Source organism: Eubalaena glacialis, chromosome 9 (genome assembly GCF_028564815.1).
Source record: "Eubalaena glacialis isolate mEubGla1 chromosome 9, mEubGla1.1.hap2.+ XY, whole genome shotgun sequence".
NCBI classification, from domain to species: Eukaryota; Metazoa; Chordata; class Mammalia; order Artiodactyla; family Balaenidae; genus Eubalaena; species Eubalaena glacialis.
The window spans coordinates 34,038,364-34,062,608 of record NC_083724.1 but is presented as its reverse complement, the minus strand read 5'-3'; the positions used below and the strand labels follow the sequence as shown (position 1 = coordinate 34,062,608).

General features: G+C 48.9%; 1 protein-coding gene across 5 annotated transcripts in view; it reads left to right on the top strand.

The window, feature by feature from the left end:
• The first annotated feature begins 1,331 nt into the window (after positions 1-1,331).
• COL15A1 (collagen type XV alpha 1 chain) overlaps positions 1,332-24,245 on the top strand; it is a 98,205-nt gene continuing 75,291 nt past the window's right edge. For 3 of the 5 annotated variants that reach the window (XM_061200198.1, XM_061200197.1, XM_061200196.1), the window contains exons 1-2: positions 1,621-1,880; positions 1,963-2,048. In XM_061200198.1, coding sequence (XP_061056181.1) covers positions 1,870-1,880; positions 1,963-2,048 — 97 coding nt within the window. In that variant the 5' untranslated portion in view covers positions 1,621-1,869. Of the gene's footprint in view, positions 1,403-1,442; positions 1,588-1,620; positions 1,881-1,962; positions 2,049-24,245 lie in introns of those variants that run through there. The other 2 variants (XM_061200195.1, XM_061200194.1) reach the window with 2 other exon arrangements.

Here is a 24,245-nt window from a genome sequence, read left to right as displayed (position 1 = left end):
CAGAGCTGACCCCTCACATCTGTACAGCACTTTACAGTGGACAGAGCACTGTGGCATCCAAGTGATTTCATCGACACTCCAGCCACCCCCCAACAGCAGGATCATTACGTCCATTTTATAGATGAAGAAATAAAAAGTCACACAGGGATTTGCCCAACTTCACTCTGCAACTAGGGCCAGAACTGGACTGGAATCCAGGCTCCTGACCCCAGGCCAGAGCTCCCTTTGGAGCCCTCACTGCCCATGCTGGCATTAACCCCTTCATGCATGAGTGCTCCATATCTCCTGTGCAATTTTGCTTTCAAGGGTGGGGAAATGGGTGTAATCCTCTTGTTCACAGACAGGTAGCGTGATGGAGTGGTGAAGAGCATGGGTGTTGGTACCTGTCATGCACTAGCTTGGGCACATCTTAAACCTCAGCTTCCTCATCTATGAAATAAGGATCATTGAGGTATCACCTATCCAGGGCTGTTGCGGGGATTGATTGTTATGAGTAAAGCATTTAGCACAGGGCCAGGACACAATCAGCACTCAATAAATGTTAGCTACAATGTCCATCCCCATCCCATCTCTGCAGGGCTAACTCAGATTACCTTTTCACTTGGCAGGTGGTGACTTGCCATCTAGAAAGGAAAACCAGGAACTGACCACAGAGCGACAGCCCACTGTGGCTACTTGGTGCACCAGGAAGAGAGGCCCCTGGGCCTGCCTGGCTTCAGAACTCTCCAGGTCTCAGCTGATCTCAGTGGTGCCTCGTCTCCCCCAGATATCTTACACTACTGGGCCTGGTGGTAATCATAATAATAAAAAGCCACCATTTGAGGGTTTAGCCAGTGCCAGGCCCTGTGCTAAGATCTGTAGAGGTGGAATAGTCTGCCCTCTGCTCCCTCCCCCCCAACCATGCACACTACCCATGTGTGCTTCTGGAGGCTGAGACTGGTTCATCTGTCCCCGGTCATCACAGTGCCTGGAGCGGTATCTCACCTAAGGACTGTGTTCCTTCATTCGTCCCCTGTTTATTGGCATCTCCTACTGCCAGGTACTATTTCAGACAGAGAACAAAACAAATATAAATTCTTGCCCTTCTGTAGCTTACATTCTGGTGGTGGAGGGTGGTGGTGCCGGCAAGGTATAAAGAGGAAAACCTTGCAATAGTAGATAAATTTAAAATTTTTATTAGGGTTCTCTTTGCTGCGTTTATTTACATGAATCGCTTATACCGCCCCAAAGGGGCCATTCCTGGGCATTCAAGGGGGTTGTGTGTCAGGCGTGCAGGGCGGGGCACAGCAGTCAGGAGCCCAATCCAGCTGTGTGAACTTGGGACATTCACTGCGTCTCTCTGAGCCTCAGTTTCTTCGTTGTCATTTAGGGAAATCAGAGCGATTCCAGCCTTCCTGGGCTGGTGAGAGGATTTCATTGGCCCGTAAAGAGAGTGCTTTGTTTGCGGGGCAGCCCGGACAGGGACAGACGTGAGGGCCGGAGGGAGCTGCCCGCTGACCCACAAGAGCACGGGAGCGGGGCTTTTCTCGGTTACACAAGGCCGCCCGGGTGGAAGCCGCGGCTGGGGGGCGCGCATCTGTCGAGGGGGTAAGGGGCGTGGGGAGGCGGTCAGCGCGGCCAGGAGCCACGGGACGTGAGTGCGCCGCTGCGGCACTGCCCGAGGTGGGGCGCGGCGCGGCGCACGGGGGACCGCAGAGCGCGGCAGAGTCGGGTTTCAGAGCGCGGGTGACTCAGGGCGCGGGCCGGATACTGCCCGCCGCTGCCGCTGCCCCTGCCCAGCGCCGCCTTTGTTCCCGGCAGGAAAGGCGAGCGGCCCACGCGCAGAGCCCGTAGCCGTCCGCGGAGCTCGGCGGCCCGCGGAACTGCGGGATGGCACAAAGGTAGGACTCGCTGCCCCGCGCCCCGGCTCCCCCCGGCCCCTCCCGGCCGCCTCACCTTCTCTCCCTCCGCCACTTCTCGTAGGAGGGACACGCAGTGTTGGCGCCTGCTGTGGCTGCTTTCCATCTCCGCGCTTCTCCCCGGTGTCACCCGGACCCGCTCCGCGACAGGTAAGCGGCTCGGCCCGAGGATGGCACCGGCTGCCTCCGCACCCGGGGGAAGTTGGTTTTGGCTGCGAGCGCGGCTGCGGTGCGCGCCTCATTCCTGGACATAAAAGGGAGTCCTCGCCTCTCGGTGCGCACTGGTGGTTCTGCCACGGCTTCCCCGGGCGCTGCCGGAGGTTCGAGGGGCGAATGGGAGTCTCTGGGCGGCCGGAGCGGGTGGAGTGCTGTCCGGGTACCCGAGGTGTCTGAGCTAGGTGCGGCCCTTCCAATCTTGGGCAGAGGGGGACTTTGGAAGCCCAGTGACAGCGCCAGCGGCTCCGCGGGGACAGTTAGCTCCAGCTCACCCAGGGCCCGCGCTCAGGTCGCGCGTGCTGGCTGGCTCATTGTAAGGGCAGATCTGGTGCCCTCTCTGTACACAGGTGCGGAAGCACGACCGCCGGCTGAGACACCTGGCGCTTTGCCGCGCAAGAAATAACGGGACTGAATTGCCCTGATGCTAACTTAGCCCTGAGTTACCTGGAGAGTCCCATCCATCGTGGGCAGTAGCTCCATGCGCGATGGGAAGAGCTATGGACTGGGGACCAGGGGATCTGGTACCTTCTGTTCCCAGGCCTCACTTTCCCCACCAGCACCCAGAGGCGGTTGTATGACTAGTGGAGTCTGAGTTAAAATAGTTTTGAGTTAAAGTGTGTTCAGGTTTCCTGGGCTTGAATTGTGGCTGTGTTAGGTGCCATTGGACAATGAATTTCACCACTCTGTGCCTCAGTTTCCCCATCCGAAAAAGGGGAATACTTGGACGACCTTTCCTCCTAGGAATGCTGTGAAGATTAAAAGAGATATTAGAAATAATATGCTTTCCACACCATGGCACATACTGGGCACAAAATAAGTGATTGAAACTACAGGTTGATCCTTGCTATAGCTGTGTTGGAAAGCAATGCAGGCATTTTTACAGAAGAGGACACTCAGGGTGAGAGAGGCTTAAGAACTGGCCTGTGCAAAAGGCAGGGCTTGGGTGCCAAGGTCTCTAGACTCTGGTCCTTCCCTGCTCAGCCCTTTCTCCATGCAGTTTTGCAGGAGAGCTACCACTCTCCAAATAGTAGCCTCGGACTGCTTTTGGATTTAGGAGATTAGTACACAGTCTCCATAGAATAAGTGTGCTGGGAGATGGGGTCTGGTGGGGGGGGGGGAATGGACACAACCTCTGTCTCTGTGAAGGAAACTGAGGACTGTTGGGTGGCCATGGTTAACTCTTTGTGTGCTGAAGGAAGCCCGGGACAGCCCAGATCCTTGCCTCCTTGGGAGCAAGACTCAAACACAATGACAACTTCTCCTGCCAGAGCGTCCAGCCTGGCATTTCTTGCAGACCAAAGGGCAGCTGGAGCACAGTTTTGGCTTCTCAGCACCGTGGCCCGTGTCGGAACGTTGCAGTTTTGCATGTGATATAAGGTACTGCCAACTCAGCGGCAGAGGGCAGCTTCAGGTTCTGTGGTCTTTTGTGAACTCTGCTGCAACCCCACCCCCAAAATGAAGAAGGTTCTGGGGAAAGAAAATTTGGTGTTTCTTTCTCCTCCTGTGTTTGTAGGCTGGCTCTCTGGATGCCAGGTCAGGGCTGTTTTTCTAACACAGAGGAAGTCCTGTCGCTTTCCTTAATGTAAAAGGGGAGTGCCAGGAAACCCTCAGGAGAAGAATGAATGATTGTAGTGTTTTAATTACTGGCTAAATTTTTGGTTTTCTCTAAGGTTAGGAATACCCATTACTGATGGGTGATTGATGGATATTCAGTGTCCCTCGAGGGGAGAATCTTCCTAGGCCTGAAATATCCTCCTGCAAACTAAATCTGGCATGAAGTTTAATAAGGCTAACACTTGTAAACCACTTCATATGTGTGATATGTTCATACTTCATTCACCCAATCATCACAATCACTCCAGGAGCTGGGTACTGGCACTGTGCTTCAGACGAGGAAACGAGGTCCAGAGACCCCAGGCTTCTCAGCTCCTGAGGGTTTTCTGGCTCACCCTGTTTAAAGAGACCCTTGTCAGTTGGCCCCTTGTCCCTCGCATCAATCCTTGTGCCCCTAGTGGGTGAGGGCTGAGCTGGTAAAGTTACAGTGTCACTGGAATGCCTGCTCTTTTAGAAGATAAGGAAGTTGTTGTGAGACAGGGACAGTGGTGTCATAACTAATTTGTTCCTGATAACAAAATGTTAATATGTGCAAATGATCTACTTTTCTTTAAACTGTTTTATTGTGAAATATAACATCTATTCAGAAAAGTGCACACAAAAATACAGTCCCATGATTTCTCACAAAGCAAACTTTCATGTAAGTGGGTCAAGAAATGGAATAGCCCCCAGAAGCTCTCCTGTGCCCCTTGGCTGTGATTATTCCCTCCCTCCCCTCAGAGGTAACCATCCCCTTGACTTTTATGGTGATTCCTTCCTTCCTTTTAGAAAATAACGTTAGTACCTAAGCATGGATCCCCAAATTCTGAAGTTCAGTTTTTCTTTTTTTTTGAGCTTTATACATGTGGGGTGTCTCCTTTGGTGTCTGGCTTCTTTCCCTGAATATTAAGTTTTGAGATTCATTTATGCTGTTGCATTTCACTGCAGTTAATTCATCTTTCTTTCTGTGCAGTATCCCACTGTATTAATTTGCTGTCCATTATTTATCCATTTTTTTTCCAATGACATGTGGGTGGTTTCCATTTGGGGCTAATATTGTAGCGTGTCTCTGACATGCTGTTTGTCCACGTCTCTTTGTGCACATGTGCACACATTTCCGTTGGTTGTACACATGGAAGTTCAGTGCTGGCCGACAGGGTAGGCAAGCCCTCCAAATGAACAATGGCAGCACGGCTTCCACTATGGTTGTGCCAGGGCTCACGGCCGTCAAGCTGGTAGGAGAGCCTCTGTTTCTTCGCATCCTCACCAGCACTTGGTGTTGTCAGTGGGCTTAACTCCTGCAGTTCTAATGGGTGCACGTTAGAATCTTACTGTCGTCTTAATGTATGTTTTCCTGATTATTAAGTCGATTACCTTTTCGTATATGTATTGGACATTTGGATATCTTGATTTACTTTTTTAAATCGAGGTGAAATTCACATAACATAAAACTAGCCATTTTCATAATGACAATTCAGTGGCATTTAGTACATTTTCAATGTTGTGCAGCCATCATCTCTAGTTCCAAAACCTTTTCATCACTCCAAAGAAAACCTCATTCCCATCAAGCAGTCCCTCCCCATTCCCCCCATCCCCACTCCACCAGCCCGGGGCAACCACGAAACTGCTTTCTGTCTCTATGGATTTGCCTGTCTTGGATATTTCATATAAATGGAATCATACAATATGTGACCTTTTGCATCTGATTTCTTTCACTTAGCATAATGTTTTTGAGGTTCATCCATGTTGGAGCATGTATTAGGACTTCACTTTTTTATGGCCAAATAATAGTCCGTTGTTTACCGCAATTTGTTTATCCATTCTTCCATTGATGGAGACTTTTGGGCTGTTTCCTCCTTTTGGCTATTATGATTAGTGCTTTTATGACATTTGGGTACATGGATTTGAGTACTTGTTTTCAATTATTTCAGCTGTATACCTAGCAGTGGAATTGCGGGATTATATCATAATTCCGTGCTTAAATTGTGGGGAACTCCTAAACTATTCTCCACAGTGGCTGAACCATTTCACATTCCCACCAGCAGTGTACAAGGGTTCCAATTTTTTCATGTCCTTGCCAACACTTGTTATTTTCTACTTTTCAGATTACAGCCATCTTAGTGGGTATGAAGTGGTATCTCACTGTGGTTTTGATTTGTATTTCCTGAATGACCAATGATGTTGAGCATCTCTTCATGCACTTCTTGGCCATTTGGGGGAAACTCTGAATACCAGTCAGGGCAGGTTCAGGTTTTCCCTCTAATCATCTCATTCTTGCTGGTGGCCAGCTGATGTGCTTTCCTGAGTGAGAGAGAAGCGGGTAAGAGTCACACCTAAGATTTTACATCACTGGCCTCCCGCTTTACCTGTGCCCCAGCCTGAAATGAGCTCATGTTGCTCACATACCATTAGAAGTTGTGATGAATATGAATGATTGTAGTGTTTTAATTACTGGCTAAATTTCTGGTTTTCTCTAAAGTTAGGAATGCCTGTGGTGGCATAATGTCCTGCCATTATGTGTTTTACAGCAGAGTTAAGGCTGAAAACCCCCGGCACACTGAACCACACACAGCTCCCCATGTATATTTGGGATTTTGCAGTCTCCTTGACTTTGCACAAGGTGTGATGAATCTCCTTGTCTAAAATACACTCCCTCGCCTTGTTTCTCTTTAGGGCCTAATTCTACCTCCCAGCTTAAACGGCACCTCTTCCAGGGTGCCTTCCCTGGATCTCCCCAGCTAAGCTTTCTCATCACTAAACTGCCACAGCCCTTCACCTGTCTCTCCAGGCACCAGCCACTGTCCCCCCTGTACCGACAGTATGTTTATTTCTTTCTTCTTCCTATGAGAGCACCTTGAGGGTGTGGATCATGCCTCATTCATCCAGAGTTGGCCATGTGGACTTTGGCCATTTTGTCATTATGATAAATAGTGCTGCTGGGAACATCTTCAGACAAATGGCCTTTGTTTTCTTTTGGAATTATTTCCTTTGACTAGATTCCCTCAAACAGATTTGCCCATCAAATAACAGAACTAGTTGGATAGTTCTTATTATCTATTTAGATGGATCTTTCTGAGATACAAATTGAATCATGCTGCTCCTTAGTTTAATTGCTCTCTCTGGGTTCTCCACGTACCTAGGATGGAGTCATGCTCCTTGCCCCCAAGTACCCCTTGTGGTCTGGCCTCTGCCTACCTCCCGTTCTCCACTCACACGATGTCCGTCTTGACTTGGGCTCACACCAGCCGCTCCCTGGCAGGTTTCTGGATGAGATATTCACTGTCCCACCTCTGTGTCTTTGCATAGGCCACTCCCTTCTTGAGAATGCCTTTCCCCTTTTTCACCTGGCACCCCCTCATTCATCCTTTAAGATTCCTCTCTGGGAAGTCCTTCTGTTCTACCAGGCATGTTGAGTGTCTCTCCTCTGGGCTAACACTGTATATCACCATCTCTCAGTCACAGGGCTTCCCAGAATGGACCATGATCATTGATTACTTGTCTGCCCCCACCACTACACAGGAAGTTCTGTGAGGTGGGGACTGGGCCTTGCCCGACTCTGAACCCCAGAACCTACAGGGCCTGGCACAGAGTGGATGCTCCCCAAACTCTTTCAATGAATCAAAGAGGGAATGAATGGGCAGGTCCAGACTGTGGTCTAGAGAGAATGTGCCGATTTACCATGTCCTCTGCAGTGTCTAAGTCATCTTGAGTCTTCCATGGCTGTGCCACCTGTGGAGTGGCCATGGCTGAGTAATCAGGGCACGTTATAGGGCTTTTCGTTTTCTTTTCTTTAATGACTTTAATAACTGGTTAGGCTGGAATTTACACTAATGTTACTTTGCTCTTTATCTTTTTTTTTCATTACATCTATTTGTGTAAACAATTTATTTTCTAGCTTATCCCACTCATCTTATTCCTGAAAGCCTCTATTTTGTCAAAAGTTGCACGTTTATCTTTCTGTGCTAGCTAAATATATGAGCTTATTTTCCAGTTTTCTTTGAATGTCTACAGCTTGATCCATTTAAAATGAACCATCGATTAAATAGATTACATAGAATGTATTCTGAGGTCAGTTCTTTTCCAAAGTGGTACCCAGGATTCCCTGAAATACTAACTAAAATCTAAACTATTCCTCCATCCTAGTACTGCTTCTGGTTATCATATAAAATTTTTCTTTTAATAATAGAATTTTTTTGTGGAATCTTTATACATACTATTGGTTGCTTTCTTGTGCGTATGTGTTGTTTTAAAAAAATCCCACATGGTCTTGATAATTGTTGCTTTGTAATGTGTTTTAAAATCTGGTAAGGGAAGTTACCCCTGCTTCCTCCATTAAGCTGTAAATTCCTTAGCATAGACTGATTTATCACATAATTTTCTCATGATATGATTGGATACTGGGAGTGTCATAGTGGTGGTGGGCAGGTGAGGGTTATAAAAGGCAAGGCAATATTAACAATAAGATTCAATTTAAGACATTAATATGCAGTAAGGAGAACAGATGAGCAACTAAGGCTTCAAAGTCAGAGGAGCAGCTGACTGTGGGGCCTGAGCTATTGCTGTCGACACAGAGCCCAGGGAGCTGCGGTGGGTCAGAGGTGTTGGAGCGGCCCAGTTTGCTGACTGACCACCTTCCTCCGCTACCCCAATTCAAGAGAAAAAAGTCTAGGGTTAGAACAGAACCTGGAGAAGCCCCAGACCTCTTCCTGGGCAAGATCTAATGAGGCAAGAATGAGGCCTAGGTCACCTATTGAGTGCAACCCACCCCTTATCTCCAATCAGAATCAACTCAACCCAACCCAACCCAACCTAATCCAGTGTAATCCATCCCAACCCAACTTTATCCAGTCCAATTCATTTCACACTTGTTGCATGCCATGGATGACTTAAAGAACTGGACAGGGCAGAAAACAGTTCTGAGGGCCCTCATATCTCTCTTAAGTGAGCAGGACCCTTGACTTCAGGTGTTAGGGCAGCCCCTTTTTTGGTTTGGGGAGCTTGGCTAGAGTCTGGCTTGCAGAGAGCAGCCCTTCCTTAGGTCTGTTTGGGAGTCACCCCTCCTATCACTGAGGGACTCAAATGAGGCCCAGCTTAAAAGCCCCCTCCACCACCAGGAGGTCTTTGCAGCTAGTCTCCTCCCAAAGCAAACGGCTGCTGAAGTCCTCAAAACTGTCTGCCCTGTTCTGTGTTTTGGCTACTACTATAGATTTCTGTCTTCCTCGCATATCTCCTGGCTGCCTGCCCTCTCTGAGGCACACTGGGATAGGTGGCAGGGTGACTAAAGAGCCACACTGGACCCAGTGCCCATCCTGGAAGGACTCACAATCTAGTAGTAGAGACCAGTGTGCAGCAGCTGGCTTGAATGCTGTGGACCTTGTCCTGAGTGTCCTAATGAGGGTGCAAGCAAGCCTCTTCAACACTAAAGGAGGGATGTCCATTTCCACCAGAAGATGGAGGAGGCAGAGGGAGGTAAGCAAGCTTTGAAAGAAGAGATTTATATTTTTCAGTAACATTAAAATATTTTGATAATAAAAATAATAGTCATTGTAAAAATCTAGGTTGGAAAAAAAAAAGGAGTTTAAAAAAGTCGCATATTTTCGCATGACTCAGAGATAAATCCTGCTAACATTTGGTGGACTGTTTTTCAAGTTTATCTTCTGTGCCTAAATATGCACATATGTTATAATGAGAATAGATCATTCTGTACATTGTATTTTGTTGCTTGGCATTTTTTTCCTTAACAATTATCTAGATACTTCCTCTGGAACATTGAATATTCTTCCCTAAATCCTTTGTAATCGAAATAGTATTCCATTATGTGGATGTCCCATAATTAAACTAGGCCTCTTTTAGGCCTTTAGGCTGTTTCCAATTGTTTACGTCCATAAACACTATTGTGATGACCCGATTCTTGTAGCTCTGTATTTGACCATTCCTGTGACTATTTCCTAGCACAAATTCCTAAAACAAACTGTTGGGTCTAGTGCTTGCCCGTTTTTGTTTTTTTTTAAGGCTTTCATTGCATTTTTTGGAAAGGCATAGTAATTTGTACTCCCTGCAAGAGCATAAGAGAATACCTACCTAACTTACCGCACCTTTGTCCACTGATGCTATTTTTCTAACTGAAAGGAGAACATGACAACAGCACAAGGGACAGTGCCAGCATTACTGCTCCAAATTGCCCTTAGTTAAATGGAGTTGGGGATTCCTGCCTCGCCCCTACCGTTCATTCATCCATTTGGCACGGGCCTTGTGGTAGGGCTAGAGGAGAAGAGGCTTCTTCAGGAAATTAGAATGCAAGAGCTCAGGTCACAAGGACCTTGGTGGTTCTCAACCCTGGCTGCACATTAGAATCACCTTGGGGATTCAAGAGGAATCTGAGGCCCAGTCCTCCCCGCGTCCAGGATTCTTAATGTGCCTGGGGTCCAGTCTTGGGCAGGTTTCAAAAGCTCTTGGTGTGATTCTAAAATGCAGCCAGGGTTGAGAACAAGCAATGCAGTCCAGTGGCTTCCTTTCAAAAGTGACAATCCTGAGTCCCAGAAAGGAAAGGTCCTGTCCGTGGTCGCAACACAGGTGAGAGGCAGAGCTGCCACTGGACCCCAGAACCCACATCCTGGGTTCAGATCTCAGCTCTGTTGAGTGACCCAGGGCCAGTGACTTCTCTTATCCATGTTTTCCTTATCTGTAAATTGGGACAATAATTCCTACTATGAGGAGTAAGAAGGGAAGCATGGGGCCTGTAATTGGTGACCAGTTCTGTACCTCTTTCCTTCCTGCTCCCACATCTCTGTGAGTTCCTTGAGGGCAGAAACCCTATGTTATTTATCCATGTTTCCTCAGCGTCTGACGTGGCACCAAATGGACACAGTGAGTGTTTGATTACCTTCATGAATGAATATTCAAAGCCTGGGACTGTGGAGATCTTAGTGAAAACCTAGCATTAGGAACCCCGGACCGTAGCAGAGTCTGTGTGAGCCTCCAGCTCTGCTGGAAGACCACCCCCAGCCATCCACTGTGATGATGGTGATGGTGATGGTGATGACGGTGGTGGTAATGGTGGAGGGGCCAAAGCGGGTGGGAGCAGGGGCTGGGTGTAACAGATACGTCAGGGGTGGAATACATTTCAAGAAAGAAAAGTGAAGGTATGCCTTTCCAGTGCTGGAAAGTTATCACCATTGCATCCTGTAGAACAGAGAGTCCAAAAGCCGATGACAAACTACACCTAAATCCATGCAGTTTCAACAGCGTCACACAAAGAACCATCTGAAGTTAGGTGAGCCAGCTGCTTCTCCCCTTCCAGCTGCACAGTCTTAGTGCCTGGCTTGTTCTGTCTTTGTTTTCAGCAAACAGGTCTGTCTCCCGGCCTCCATTCTCTCCACCCACCCCCTATATTGCAGCCACAGGAGTCTTCTAGCTTCTTGCCACTCAGGTGTGGTCCACCAACCAGCATTATCAGTATCACCTGGGAACTTAGTAGAAATGCAGAATCTCCACTCCCACTCACAGACCCAATTTATCAGAATCTGCCTGTTAACAAGCTCTCTGGTGATTCACATGCACGTTAAAGTTTGAGCAGCAGTGTAAAACCAGCTCTTATTATGTCACCCCCTGCCTTAGAACCTTTTGTCATCTTCCTATGCTAACCAACTGTGGTAGGCAGAGTACTGGCCCTCCAACTGTGTCCACATCCTAATCCCCAGAACCTGTGATTATGTTAGGTTACCAGACAAAGGGGAATTAGGGTTGCAGATGGAATTAGTATTGATAATCATCTAACCTTCAAAAGGGGAGTGGATCCTGGGTTACCCAGGTGGGCCCAGTGTAATCACAAGCGTCCTTAAAAGTGGAAGAGGGAGGTGAGGTGAGAAGGATTTGACTAGTCTTTGCTGGTGTTGAAGATGGAGGAAGACGCCACAAGCCAAGGAATACATGCAGCCTCTAGAACCTGGAAAAAGAAAAAGAAAAAAAAAAGAATTTTTCCTCAAAGCTTCCAGAAAGGAGCATGATCTGCTTAATTCTTATCCAAGATCTGTGTTGGACTTTTGACCTACAGAACAGTAAGGTAATACATGTGTGTTGCTTTAAGTCACTTAATTTGCAATAATTTGTTACAGCAGCCCTAGGAAATGATTTTAACACTCCTTAGCATGGCATTTGAGACCCTCTGAAGTCCTACCAGTGTGCTGTTTTGGCTTCATCTCCAAGAATATCCTTCCTCTTAGCCTGATCTCAAAGGTCACAGCCCCCAGGGTGGCTGGAATGCCAGTGGTGGGGCACCCTGAGAGTCCAAGCTAAGGTTATTCTCCCTGTACCCGCAGCACCTAGCCCCATGCCTGGCTCTGGCAGGTACTCAGTCAATGCTTGTTAAACGCATAACCCAGTGGAAGCCTGCTATATTCATTCAGGTCGCCACCAGCCACGGTGGGGCCCCAGTACCCTGGAGGCACTGGAGGGGCTCTACTTTGCTGTTCCCCTGCTCTTCTGTCTTGGGCAAATCACTGGCTCTCTTTGGGCCTCCGTTTCCTTATCTGGGAAATGAAGGGGTTGGACCAGGTGAATCCTAAAAGCACTGTTAGCGGGAACATTCTAGGATATCTGAATTCACTTCGCCCAAACTTTGCGGCGGTTGGGGGAGGTGATTCAACTCAGCAGCGCTCAGTCCAGTTCCCATCCTTCACTGACATCCTGTTCCATGGGTCAGGATACAGAACTGTGCCCAACGGCTGTGTGTATTTGGTACAAAATGGAGACCACAGCTGCTCTCCTTCCCTGTCTAGTTGAAATGCCAAATTGCTCACTCTCCCACAGAAAGAAAAAGGGAGGGAAAAATGAAATCATTTCTCACTGCAGAGTTTTTCCACGTGACACATTTTCTAATTTTATTTCAGGCTTAACTGTCTAGAGTAGATGGCTTCATTTCAGCGTCTCCCCCCTCTACTTTTATTAGAATATGAGCTTCCAGTTGAAGAAGTGGAATGGTTTTTCTTGTTTAATATTTGCAAGTGTGGGCTGCTATCAAACTACGGCTGAATGTCCTCATTTTCTCTGCTGAAGGAAGTGCTCTCGGGTGTACAGCACTAAGCTAGTGGTAGGATTCCTGGGGTCTGGACCCTCCCTGGGAAGCTTGACCAAGTCACTTCTGTTCTTGGACTCAGATACTTAATCTGCAAAGAAAGGAAAAGATTGGGTCACCACGGAGACTGTACGGCCGATTGGAAGAACTGGTTGGTGGGCCCCATTTCTAAGAGTAGTTTTGTTTGAGACTTTGTTGGAATTGTGTGCACCTAAATTTATATCTGCCATCAGCTTTGTCATCTCCACACTGTCGCTGCAGTGCATGGATTGGTTGAGAAATTTTTAGCACCTGGAAAGAGTGTTGTAGCTTTGTTTCGAAGAAACTGATTCTGCTCCTGCAAGGTCTGTTGCATCCAATCTCTTCCTTTCATCCCTTTGCCCCACTGGGTTCAGGCCTGTGTTGTGCTCACTAAGGGACTGTCACAGCAGCTCCCTGTCCTGGCCAATAGGTCCTCCCATCTCTCTGTCGTCTAGTGCATCTTCTCACAGCAACCCGCGTGGCAGGTCCCATTATGTCACATCACCTTAAAACCCTTCCCTGCTCTCCCTTACAGCACCTTAAATTCCACTCTCCTCGGGAGCTCAAGGCGTCTTCTCCCCTCCCAGCGCTCCCGGTGCCCTGGCTCCAGCTACGGTGCCCTGGCTCCAACTACGCTGAACTCCACTTGTCTCTGAATTTACAAGTATGTTCCCTCCTCCTACCTTTGCTAGCGCTGCCCCACAGTCTGGAATACTCTCCCTGCCCTGTTGAAATCCTCTTTCTCCTTTATAGACTTGGTATTCAAAGTGTGGTCCTTGTGCCAGCAGCATCAACACCACTGGGGAGCTTGTTAGAAATGCAGGGTTCCCCGGTCCAGCCCCAGACCTGCTGCATCAGAATCTACACCTTACTCTGGCCCCTGCCTGATGGGAGTGAAACGGAAGTGAGGGGCACGCCTTGTAGCGTGGTGGTCAAGTGCTGGGGCTAGGGGTCAGGCAGAGCTGGTTTGGTTCTAGGCTTTGCACGTGCTAGCTGGTGACCTTGGACAATTTACTAGTCCTCTTCTAGCCTCAGTTTCCTTATCTGTAGAGTGGAGATGATAATAGTACTTATCTCAGAGTTCTTTGGTTGAGTACATGGAGTCATGTCCCCAAAGCTCTTAGCACAGTGCCTGGCACACCATGATCCCTCAATGAAGGGTAATGGCCATGGTGACGAGGTTCAGCCTCAGTGCTAACTGACATGGTTCCTAAACCCTCCTATGGCCTCCCTCAGCATTGCTTGTACCTGGTTTCTTCCATCAGAGTCACTTGCAAGCCCATCTACCTAAGGATGGGGAGAGCCGGGACAGTGCCATTCATTTTCAGGGTTCAGAATCATTGACCTTCCAGTGCAGGGAGATAAGCAAGGACTTTGCAAGTATGGGTGGGTGACTTGGATAGAATTAATGCCAAAATTTCTAGGTATAAATGGTCATCCTGCCTGTCATAGCCTGGTAGGTTTTTCATTCACTCATTTGTTCCCTCACTTTTATTTAATAAATATTTATTAACTGCTTACTGTGTGCAAGGCAGTGTGGTACATGCTGGCTATAAAATGATGAACAAGATAAGCATGGTTCCCTTTCTCATGGAGCCTAGAATCTAATGGGGGACATAGACACTAAGTAAAGGGTTGTAGAAAAAACCCTAAATGTCTATAAACAGTAAAAAGTGTTATGAAGAAGTGCAGGGAGCTATGAAAGCACATGCCTGGCCACTCTAATACTGTGGTGTCAGGAAAGTCTCCCCAAGTTGTGACATTTAAGATGAGATCTGAGGTGTGAATAGATTTAGCCAGGAAAGGGGGTGGGGCTGGTGGGTTAAAAGAGGAGTGGAATGCTCCAGATAGAGGCAACAGGATGAGGATAGGATGGAAGCAGCCGCTGGTGTGGCCTGAGCAGTCAATTCTCTGAGCCTGGTAAGGGAAGGGAGGCTGGGATGGGACAGGACAGGATGGGACGGGGCTGAAGTGGGGGGTCTCCATCATGAAAGCAGAACCTCCGTCCAGTAGCTGCTTTCCCGAGCCTGGCCCTGGGTGAGCATCTGGGCTTCCACTGCCCCCTGGGTCCTGCCCAGTGCTCATAGCCCAGGGTCCATGGGCTGAGAGCCTCTGGGTGCTCTTTCCTGCCCTGCTCTTGCCTCTACTTACCCGAGAGTTTATGGCTTCAGGGAGGGGCACAGGGTCTCCACCTCTGTGTTGCCCAAGAGAAGTGTATATGAGAGACTTGCAGTAGAATGATAGGGAAGCAGGTCTGACTGAGAGCCTGGAGCAGAGTCTCTGGTCTTACCTTGGCCACCCAGAGCCTCCCAGGCCATCACAGCTGCCTGGCTGAGAGGTTGTGAAGGTCACACGAGAAAAGGATTCTAAGAATTGCCCTCTGCAGTTAGTCTCCAGTTAGTCTTGGCTTTGAAAAGCTTCTTCCTGTCTGTGAAATGAAGGGGTTGGACCAGCTCTGAGGCTCATCCAGATCTTATATATGTCTTCTGATTTCTCTCTCTGGATCTCTGTATTCAGAATGTGTATCCACAAGCACATGCAGAATTCTCTTGCCAGGGAACAGAGAGGTCTTGCGGGGGAATAACTTGGGTGGGAAGTTCTTAGATGTTTTCACATGGGAAGCAATTCCTTTAGAGATGGTGGGAGATGGTGATTCATTACCCACTCCTGTCCAGGCCATTCCTTTAGAAACCTGCTTCTCAAACTGGGTGTGCTCGTGGTCCTTGGCTGTGTGACAGCAGTGTGCAAAGCCACATTGTTTATTTCCTGCATCCATTTTACTCAGCGGTTGATAACTCAGGGAGTCCAGTAGCAACTGGAAAATTATTTAGAATATTTTTATGTTAAACAGCCCACAATTATTATGGAGTGCAAAACTTAAGTGCTTTTAAAGATAGGGCAGGAGGCTTTAATTAAATTTCCAAGCTCTGTGGGGCTCTGGCTAGACCCAGGCCCTCAGGTATAGGGTCCCCTCTCTCTAATGGTGACGCTTTAGTGGAGATGATGCTATATATAGATTTGAGATCCCCAATTGGTGGGGGAGGCTTGGAATTATGGTAGCGGGTACAAGAACCCGTTCTTGTATAAACGTTTCCTCCATCAATAGTTACCTAACGCACTTGTGTGTGGAAGGGGCTACTGACATGTTTTTTGTTTTTTGTTTTGCTACTGACAAGAGGGAGGTCACTGCTCTCCATAGCTCTTGTACTAGAACTTGCAGCTCCACGAGGGAAGGAACTTGTCTGTCACTGCTGGATCCCCAGCACCTAGAACAGTGGTGCCATACAGCATGTGCTGAATAAATGCTAGTTGAATGAATAGATGTGTGTGTGTTGGTGGCTGTAAAAAACTTCCCTCCTCAATCTGAATTTACCTTTCCAGGAATAAGTGTGTGGGTGCATGAGCATGCGAAGGTTGGGCGGAATGTGAAAAATGCTGTTCATGCATATTTATGCGGGAGACTGGCCAGTCCCACTCAAGTTCAAGGTTTCTAAGAATCTCTTTGGAGGCAGCCTCCTACCCTGTGTGGTCCAGGCTCCTTGAGGGAGAAGCACAGTTCACCATTCATGCACCTTGGGTAGCTGGGGCTCCTAAGCTCCCTTCTTAGGGTCCGTGGGTCCCCCAAATACCTCGCTCCCATCAAAACCCACCGGGGACCTTGAGGACCCAGAAAATGTTGGACTTTCAGGATCCTCTATTCTGGCTCTCCTAAATTACAGAGGGGAAGGTGGAGGCTCAGAGGGAACAAGGGACATGATGAGAGTCACACAGCCAGAATATAGAAGAACTGGATTTAGAACAGTTTTCTGATGTCCAGGTGGGTGGCATCACACCACCCTCAAATTCCCCAGTTTTGCTGCTGCTTGACTGTAGACATGTTGTCTGTCTGTCCCATCCTCAGGGATGTGGGAGGAAAGACAGGGGACAGGAATTCACATACACTGAGGGTCTCTTCTGTGCCTAGCAGCGTATGGTTAGAGCTGAGCTTTGGAAACATCAGCTGGATTTCAAATCCCAATTCTTCCATTTATCAGCTGTGTGACCTGGGCAAATTGCTCAGGAGGACAGGGGGTAGTGGAGGTCCCACCTCCCAGGCTGTGTGAGGCACTCAGAGTAGAGCCCGAGACGACAAGCCCTTGGTGGGTGAGAGCTCTCCCCGAAACCATGAACCGCACCCTGTGCACAGCAGCGTCACTGGGGAGCTTTTAAAACATGTGGAGGCCTAGGCCTTTCCCCCAGAGGTCCTGATTGGTATGGAGCCGAGAATCAGTCTTCTAAAGCCCTCAGGTGGTTTTTCTGCCCATCCAGGAACACAGTGCTAGAGCATACACGCCATGAGGGCAGGGGACACATCTGTCCTGTTCACCCATGAATCTCCCACAGTAGCAGTGCCAGGCACCTGGTGGCTGGTGCTTGAGAATATTTGTAAATTAATGAATGAATGAACGGACAGATAAATAAGATGTGCTCAGCACCTGACATTACCCTGTACCACCACCCTGAGAGCTGGGTATTGTCATCTCTCCAGATAATGAAACTAAGGCTCAGAGGAGTTAAGGAACTGGCACAAGGCTAGAAAGTGGATGAGGCCTTGCGTGCAGGTCTCTCTGGCACAGAATTCCACGTCCTTCCCCTGCATCTGCTGGGTGAGGCTTGAGGCTCATCCTCCTCCGGTGCCCCCGAGGTCACCCTCAGTTTCAGGCCTCCAGTTAGGGGCATCTCCTGGGTACGCACCTTGGAGGGTCTGGTTCCCTCTCCCATTACTCTGGAGGTGCACAGGCTCTTCCTCCAGCTAACATTTGGAGGCCATCAAGCTATACTTTCATCTAGATTAAACAAGAGTCAGCCTGTTTCAAAATATGACTTCAGGGTCACCATCTGTTCTGGCTGTTCCCTTAAACTCAAATCCCATTTCAGAGCCAAACGGGGCTCCAGCATCCCACAGAGAGCAGGTCTCTGCACAGTGGAGCAGGAAAATCTGTAGAAAGAAGCAGTGTGTTTGATAACAGCTGTAGGACAAATTTCTTACGTCATTTGTTCCCCCTACTCAATGGGATCGAGTTGTTATATGTGAGGACCACAGGCCCCACTATGCATCCATTCCCGTATTGGGTGCCTACTGTGTACCAAGCACTTCCCTGTGCCTCACCTTTTTAGGGCAGTGGGTGAGAGTGGCCTGGATAGTCGAAAACTGTGGGAACACGATATGCTGGGCAAGTCACATCGTCAGTCTGGGCCTTAGTTTTCTCATCTTGGGGACACTGGACTGAAGTCCTTCCCAGCTCTGAAGGTCACCCCAAGTCTCCAGGCCTCTATCAGCCTGTTCAGTGTAGGCGAGATTTCACAGCTCCTGCTGAAGCTGTGAACTCATTCTGCCGGCTGCTTCCCTGTCCTGGCTGAATTCATACAAGCTCATCTGCTGCGACGCCCTGGGCTGTGCCCAGGGCATCACATGCCAAGTGCTGAGAGGCTGCAGGAAAACATGTCTCCTGCTGTTGCCAAACGACCGCCTTCGCTCCACATTCCAAATCGCCCAATTCCACCCTCTGCTTGGCAAGGGAAAGGAAGGGGCCTGACTGCCGGGGCAGCAGCTCGAGGTGAAGTGGTGATGCCTCCTAAAATGGTCAGTGGCAACCTTCCTCAGAAACCTTTCAAGGCACCCCATTGCCTGTTGCATAAATTTTAGTCTCCTTGGCTTGACATTCAAGGCTCTCCCTAATCTGTTTCCAGTCTCCCGAGTGAAAAAGTGATTAAGAGTAGAAAGAGCTGGGAAGGACCTCAGATGACCCATGTGTGAGTCCCAACCACACCAGTGCAGCTCTGTGGCCTTGATCTCCTTCAGCCTTGGTCTGTCTATCTGCAAAATGGGAGAGCAATTGTCCCCACCTTATCAAATTGTCCTGAGAGTAAATGAGCTGATGTTGGCTTCACACTTCTAACCTGGCGTCATAATTCTCTCCTTTCTGTGCTAATGTTGGAGGTTACCTAAGGGTCCCATTGCTCCCATCCCCTGGGACTACCCACATACCCCTCAGTTTCCTAACTCCGTAGGTTTGCTTATGCTCTGCTTGCTCCACCATGTTCACCTGTGCAGAGCCTTCCAGGCCCATCTCCATTGCCCTGTCCTTCCGTTCAGGCACCTGTACCAGGGCTCTGTGTGTTGGTGTCTTGCCCTCTCTACTAGGCTGAGAGCTACTCGGGGACCAGAGTCGGAGTCTTCTTGATCTTCCGGAGTCCACCCCAGGCCCAAGTCCAGACAAGTGTGGCCACTGGATGCTGGTTGTGGGCAATGCCAGAACCCTGGACTGGGACCAGGATAGAGTGAAAGACAGGGAGGTCCACTCCTGCCTCCCCTTCCGAGATCCATCCTCCCCTTGTGGCTGCATTTCTCTCGGGGCTGGCACAATGTAAATTATGACTGAATTGCATGTGGTTAGCACCTCTAACTCTGTAAGAGATTTTATGGACCACGTGGTGTCAATCATGCGAAAGAACTCAAGAAATACCCAAGGACGTGCCTTACTTAGAGATTTAGAAAGCGCCAGAATTACTCTTTCAAGCTCCTCCCACCATCGATGCCCCTCCCACCCCAATGCCTTACAACGTGGGGCTGGAGGTTGGGGGGAGGATGCAGGAAGGAGCAGGAATCTTACCCTTCTTCTCCCAGGACCTCGAAGGCTGGCCTGTCCCGCCCCAGCTTGCCCAGTGGCCCTAGCTCATGCTTTAGCCCCCAGATAGGCGACGAGCAGCCTCTCTGAGGTCTCCAGCCAAACCTCAAGAACCTAATAGTATACCACGGGAAGGGGAAGCATACGTTGTCCATAATCCCTACCCGGACCCTTGTTCCAGGGAGGCAGCTGGAATGCACTCTGAAATCTAAGAGGCCAGTGTGTTTTAGAGCGGCACTCCCAGCTCAGTTTGGTGGGTGAGAGCCAAGGCAGGCATTTTTCAGAAGGCTGGTCATTCTGCACCCTCTTGCTTAAGGGTCAGCCAAAAGGATGGAAGATCGCAGCCCTCAGAAAAGTTAACATCAGGCCTCTGTTTGGCTATTAATATTATATTATACTTCAACAGTTGGATCAGATGAGAGCTAGGCTGTTAAGTGCATATTGAGCTAAATGGTGCTGGTGGGATCACTGTGACAAACAGCTGGCATTCATTAGAGTTCTTTGTAATTGCTGAAAAAGACTGTATTGATTGTATGTATTGATGACAATAAATGTAATATGGTAAGACAGGCATACGGTCACTCTTCTCCAGAATCCATTAAGCTCATTCATTCACTCATGTGTGCATTATTCGTTCATTCATTCCTCCATCAATGCTCAATTTTTGCCTAACTCAGGCAAGCCCTGTGCTAGAGGGGTGAGGGTGAAGTTGGGAGATATAAACATGAAACAGATGATGCCTGACCCCCAAAGGGCTCACAGGCTGGTGGGAGACATAGGCAAATAAACAGATAATAACATAGAAGTGAGGAACTGGAGCTTCCTGGGAAACTTACCAAAGGAGGGTTTCTTGGCAAGGTGGAGTGATCCATTTGCAGGCATTTAGGAAAAAATCAACCCTGAGGCCCAGCTTCCCAGTGTGGCTGGAGAGGACTTCCCTCAGGGAAGGGCAAGGGGAAGGTGGGGAGGCAAGGGAAGTAGCTATTGTTGCCCCTCCTGGAAGTGTGGCCTCCTCCGGCTTGGGACAGGCTTTCTCTGGGGAGCAGCTCCCTTGGAGGCCACAAGCTTCCTCCTGGCTGTAGAACCCTCGCAGACATGCCCAGGCCCCCTGGGCTGGACCTCCCAAGCCTCTCTGCATCCCACAGATCACCAACCTCCTTCCCCCAGCTGGGGCCACGTGGCTGCCTCTCCCTGTTGTCAGTCAGTGGGATCTAGTCACTCAGGGGACTCGGCCTCCCATCAGCCTGTCTGGGAGGCAGCTCATTTGCTGTGGCTGTGCTGTGATCCGAGGGAAGCCCCATCGCAGCTAGGGCCCTGCCTAACCCTGTGTCCATAGAGAATGGACCCAGGCTGGGTCCACATCTTGTCTCTGCCACTTATTACCTGTATGACCTCATCCCTCTGCATCTCAATCTCTTCATGTATAAAATACAGGTAATAATACCTTCCTCACTGGGTTATTGTGAGTATTAAATGACTCAATCCAGGCACCACACTTATAATAGGACTTGGCATACAGTAAGTGTTTAATGAATGTATTAGGTTTTTTGCCTGCTCTAACAAATTACCACAAACTGGTAAAGTTCTGGAGACCAGAAGTCCAATGTCAAGGTGTTGGCAGGGCTGCACTCCCAGTGGAGGCTCTAGGAGAGAATCTTTCTTTGCCTCTTCCAGCTCTGGGGGCTTTCAGTATTCCTTGATTCATGACTGCATCACTCCAATCTCTGCCTCATGATCATGTCGCCTTCTCTTCTGTCAAATCTCCCCTGTGTCTTATAAGGACACTTGTCATTGGACTTAAGGCCTACTTGTATAATCCAGGATGGTCTCTTCATCTCAGGATCCTTAATTATATCTTCAAAAGACCCTCCTTCCAAATAAGGTCACGTTCACAGGCTCCAGGGATTAAGATATGGACCTATCATTTTAGAGGCCATCATTCAACCCACTACAGTGAACATGGGTCATTATTATTATCGTTTAGTTGTTGCTTCTTCCAGCAGCTGCAGTTAGCCTGACCATAGCGTCCTGCCCTGGGGTCAGGAGGGGATGGAGTGGGAATGCTAAACCAATTTCCAGGTTCCAGCTCCTCTTGGTCAGCCCCATTTTATTCAAGCCATTCCCAGGCTGGGACAGGAAATTCTGCTTATGAAGTTCCACTGGCCACATTATAGCATTTCAGCATGTTCAAATTTCACTAATCTGAGAAAAACAGCCCTCTCAGGCCCCTACACCTGTTTGGAGCTCTCTGTCCATGTTAGTTACTCCTTATACCTGAGCAGGCTATGCTTAACAAAGCATTTTCACATGCAGAACCACATTTGACCTTCACTGCAACTAAGCTGAAGGAGGTCATTTCACCCCATTTTGCAGGTGAGAAAACTGAGACCCAGAGGGAAAATTGCACAAGCCTATCTTTCCTGGCAATTATAGACAACAGTTCAGGGGAAAGAAAAGAAGGCTCATATCATTGACGATAATTGCAGTAACAACAACCACTGTGCTCTATTGAATGTATGCTTTGCTAGGCCCTCTGCCTAGTATTTTACGTCTATTATCTCAAGTCATTCTCGTAAGTCTCTCCTGAAGTAGGTGGCATTATTCCTGTGTTATGGATGTAGACACCAAGGCTCAGAGAGATGAAGTGTCTTGTTCAAAGTTGCACAGCTTTTAAATGCTGAACTGGGATTTGAAGCCAGACCTGGCTGAATCTTTCTCCCTAATAGTGTGCTGCTTGGAGATCCTTCTCTAGTTTGGAACATATGTCAGGCTGGCCAAAATGAGAGCAGTGGCAGTCCAGTTCCCTCCCAGATCTGCTCAGAAGATGAAGCCCGTGAGAGACTGTCTCTCGCTGGGGGCAAAGCTCCTTCCTGAGAGGCAGGTGCTGAGTGTTGGTGCTCAGAGCAGTGGGGATCGGCAGCAGGGCGATGGGAATAGGGAGGCAGACAGGCCCAAGGTCACCGAGGGCCGGGACAGTCAAGGTGTGCTCCCTGGAGTGGGGCAGCCTTGGGCTGAAGTGACATTCCTGGAGAGCAGAGGAGCAGAGGGAGACTCAACTCCTTGCCTCAGACCTTTAAGGTTCATATCTTAAAACCGCCAGTTCTAGGACCTGATAGCTGTGTGCCCTCGGGCAAGTTATTTAACTTCTCTGTGCCTCTGTTCCCTCATCTGTCGACTGGGAACAGTAAGAGTGGGGTGGTTGTGGAGAGCTCCGGGGCTGTGAATCAGGATCACCTCTGGGAGGCTGGTGCCCAGGCCATGCCTGGACAAACTGAATCAACATCTCTGGGGTGGGTCCCTGGCATAAATATTTTTTAAAAATCTCCCCGGTAATTCTGTGTAGCCAGGGTTGAGAACCACTGCTCGGCAGGTAAAGTACATGGTGCCCAGGACATAATAAGGGCTCACTACACACAAACTATTGTTACACTTTCCTCATACATTCATGAAATTAACATTCATTGGGCACCTACCTGTGCCAGGCTCTGCCAGGTGCCCATATCACCTGCGGTTCATACTTCTTGCTCAGCCATTTCTAGCATTGCTTCCAAGAGAATGAGTTAATTGGGTTCGATGCTGTGTGAAGACATGACCCAAATCTAATATCCTGAGAAGAAGGTTTTACTGATAAGGGCAGAATCCAGAAAATGTGCCCACATCAGAGAAACTGAAACCCTGTGTGTAGGAAGTGCAGCTGAAGATCTCCAGACCTTTAAAGAGGAAGCTAGAGAAGAAAGAGTGGGCTGCAGACTCTCTGTGGGCCCCCAGGCAAACATCTGCCCCTGCAGTGCCCCCACTTCAACATCTATAACATGGAAGGGTTTCTAATGGGTGGCTTTGTGTTGGGGGGTTAGTTTTTAGCTGCAGAATCCTTTTCAAATGAGGCTGTAATTGGAACCCAAAATATCAAGCAAATTAAGTCTGAGTTGCTGTGGTGTGAGTGTATGGATCAGGGTAGATGAGTGTGGGTGTGTGAATGTGTGAGAGAGTCTCCACGAATGATTTGTGTGTGGATGTGTGTGTGAGTGTGTGAAGGTGTCAGGGTGTGTTAGTATGGGATGAGAGTGGGTGAAGGTGTGTGTATGGATATGTGTGCATATACGTGTGAGTATGTGAATGTGTGTGTATGGATATCTGTATCAGGGTGTGTGTGAGTGTTCGTGGGAGTGTTGTGAATAGGTGAGAGTGTGTGTATGAGTGTGGTTTTACAAGCGTGAATCTGGATGTGTGTGTGTGTGCATGTGTGACTGTATCTGCGTGTATTAGGGAGCTGAGGGGCAGGCCTCCTTTAGCCTCCCCACTCCTGCTGGTGGCCTCCTCCATGCCCCTCCCTGCCCTCCTGCCATCCCTGGCCCCGGGGAACAGTTGGGAACCGTCTGGTCATCTACCCTGACCCTGCTGCCCTGCCAGCACTGGTTCTGTGTCCCCTTGCAGTGCGGAGCCCGGCACATTCAGGAGCTCCTGAAATTGCCCACTTCTAGCAGGTTGCCACCTGTTCCTCTCTGGTGCCCCTCACGTGCCCGAGGCCGGCCCCTTTTCCTCCAGGCCCGCGTCAGTGAGTTTGTGAGTTTTCCTTGTAGAGCCCCGGGCTGAGTCCTCCGGAGCTGCTGCCGGGAGTGGTGACTCACCGCAGTTGATGTCATCCTCAGGAGTCAAGGCCTCCATCACACTCAAAGAGTCTTTGTTCCCCAAATGGAAAAGGAAGGGCCATAAACTGAGAGGAGTTACTACAAAACCCTTCCCAGATGCCCGTGGCCCTCATGCCTGCCCACACCT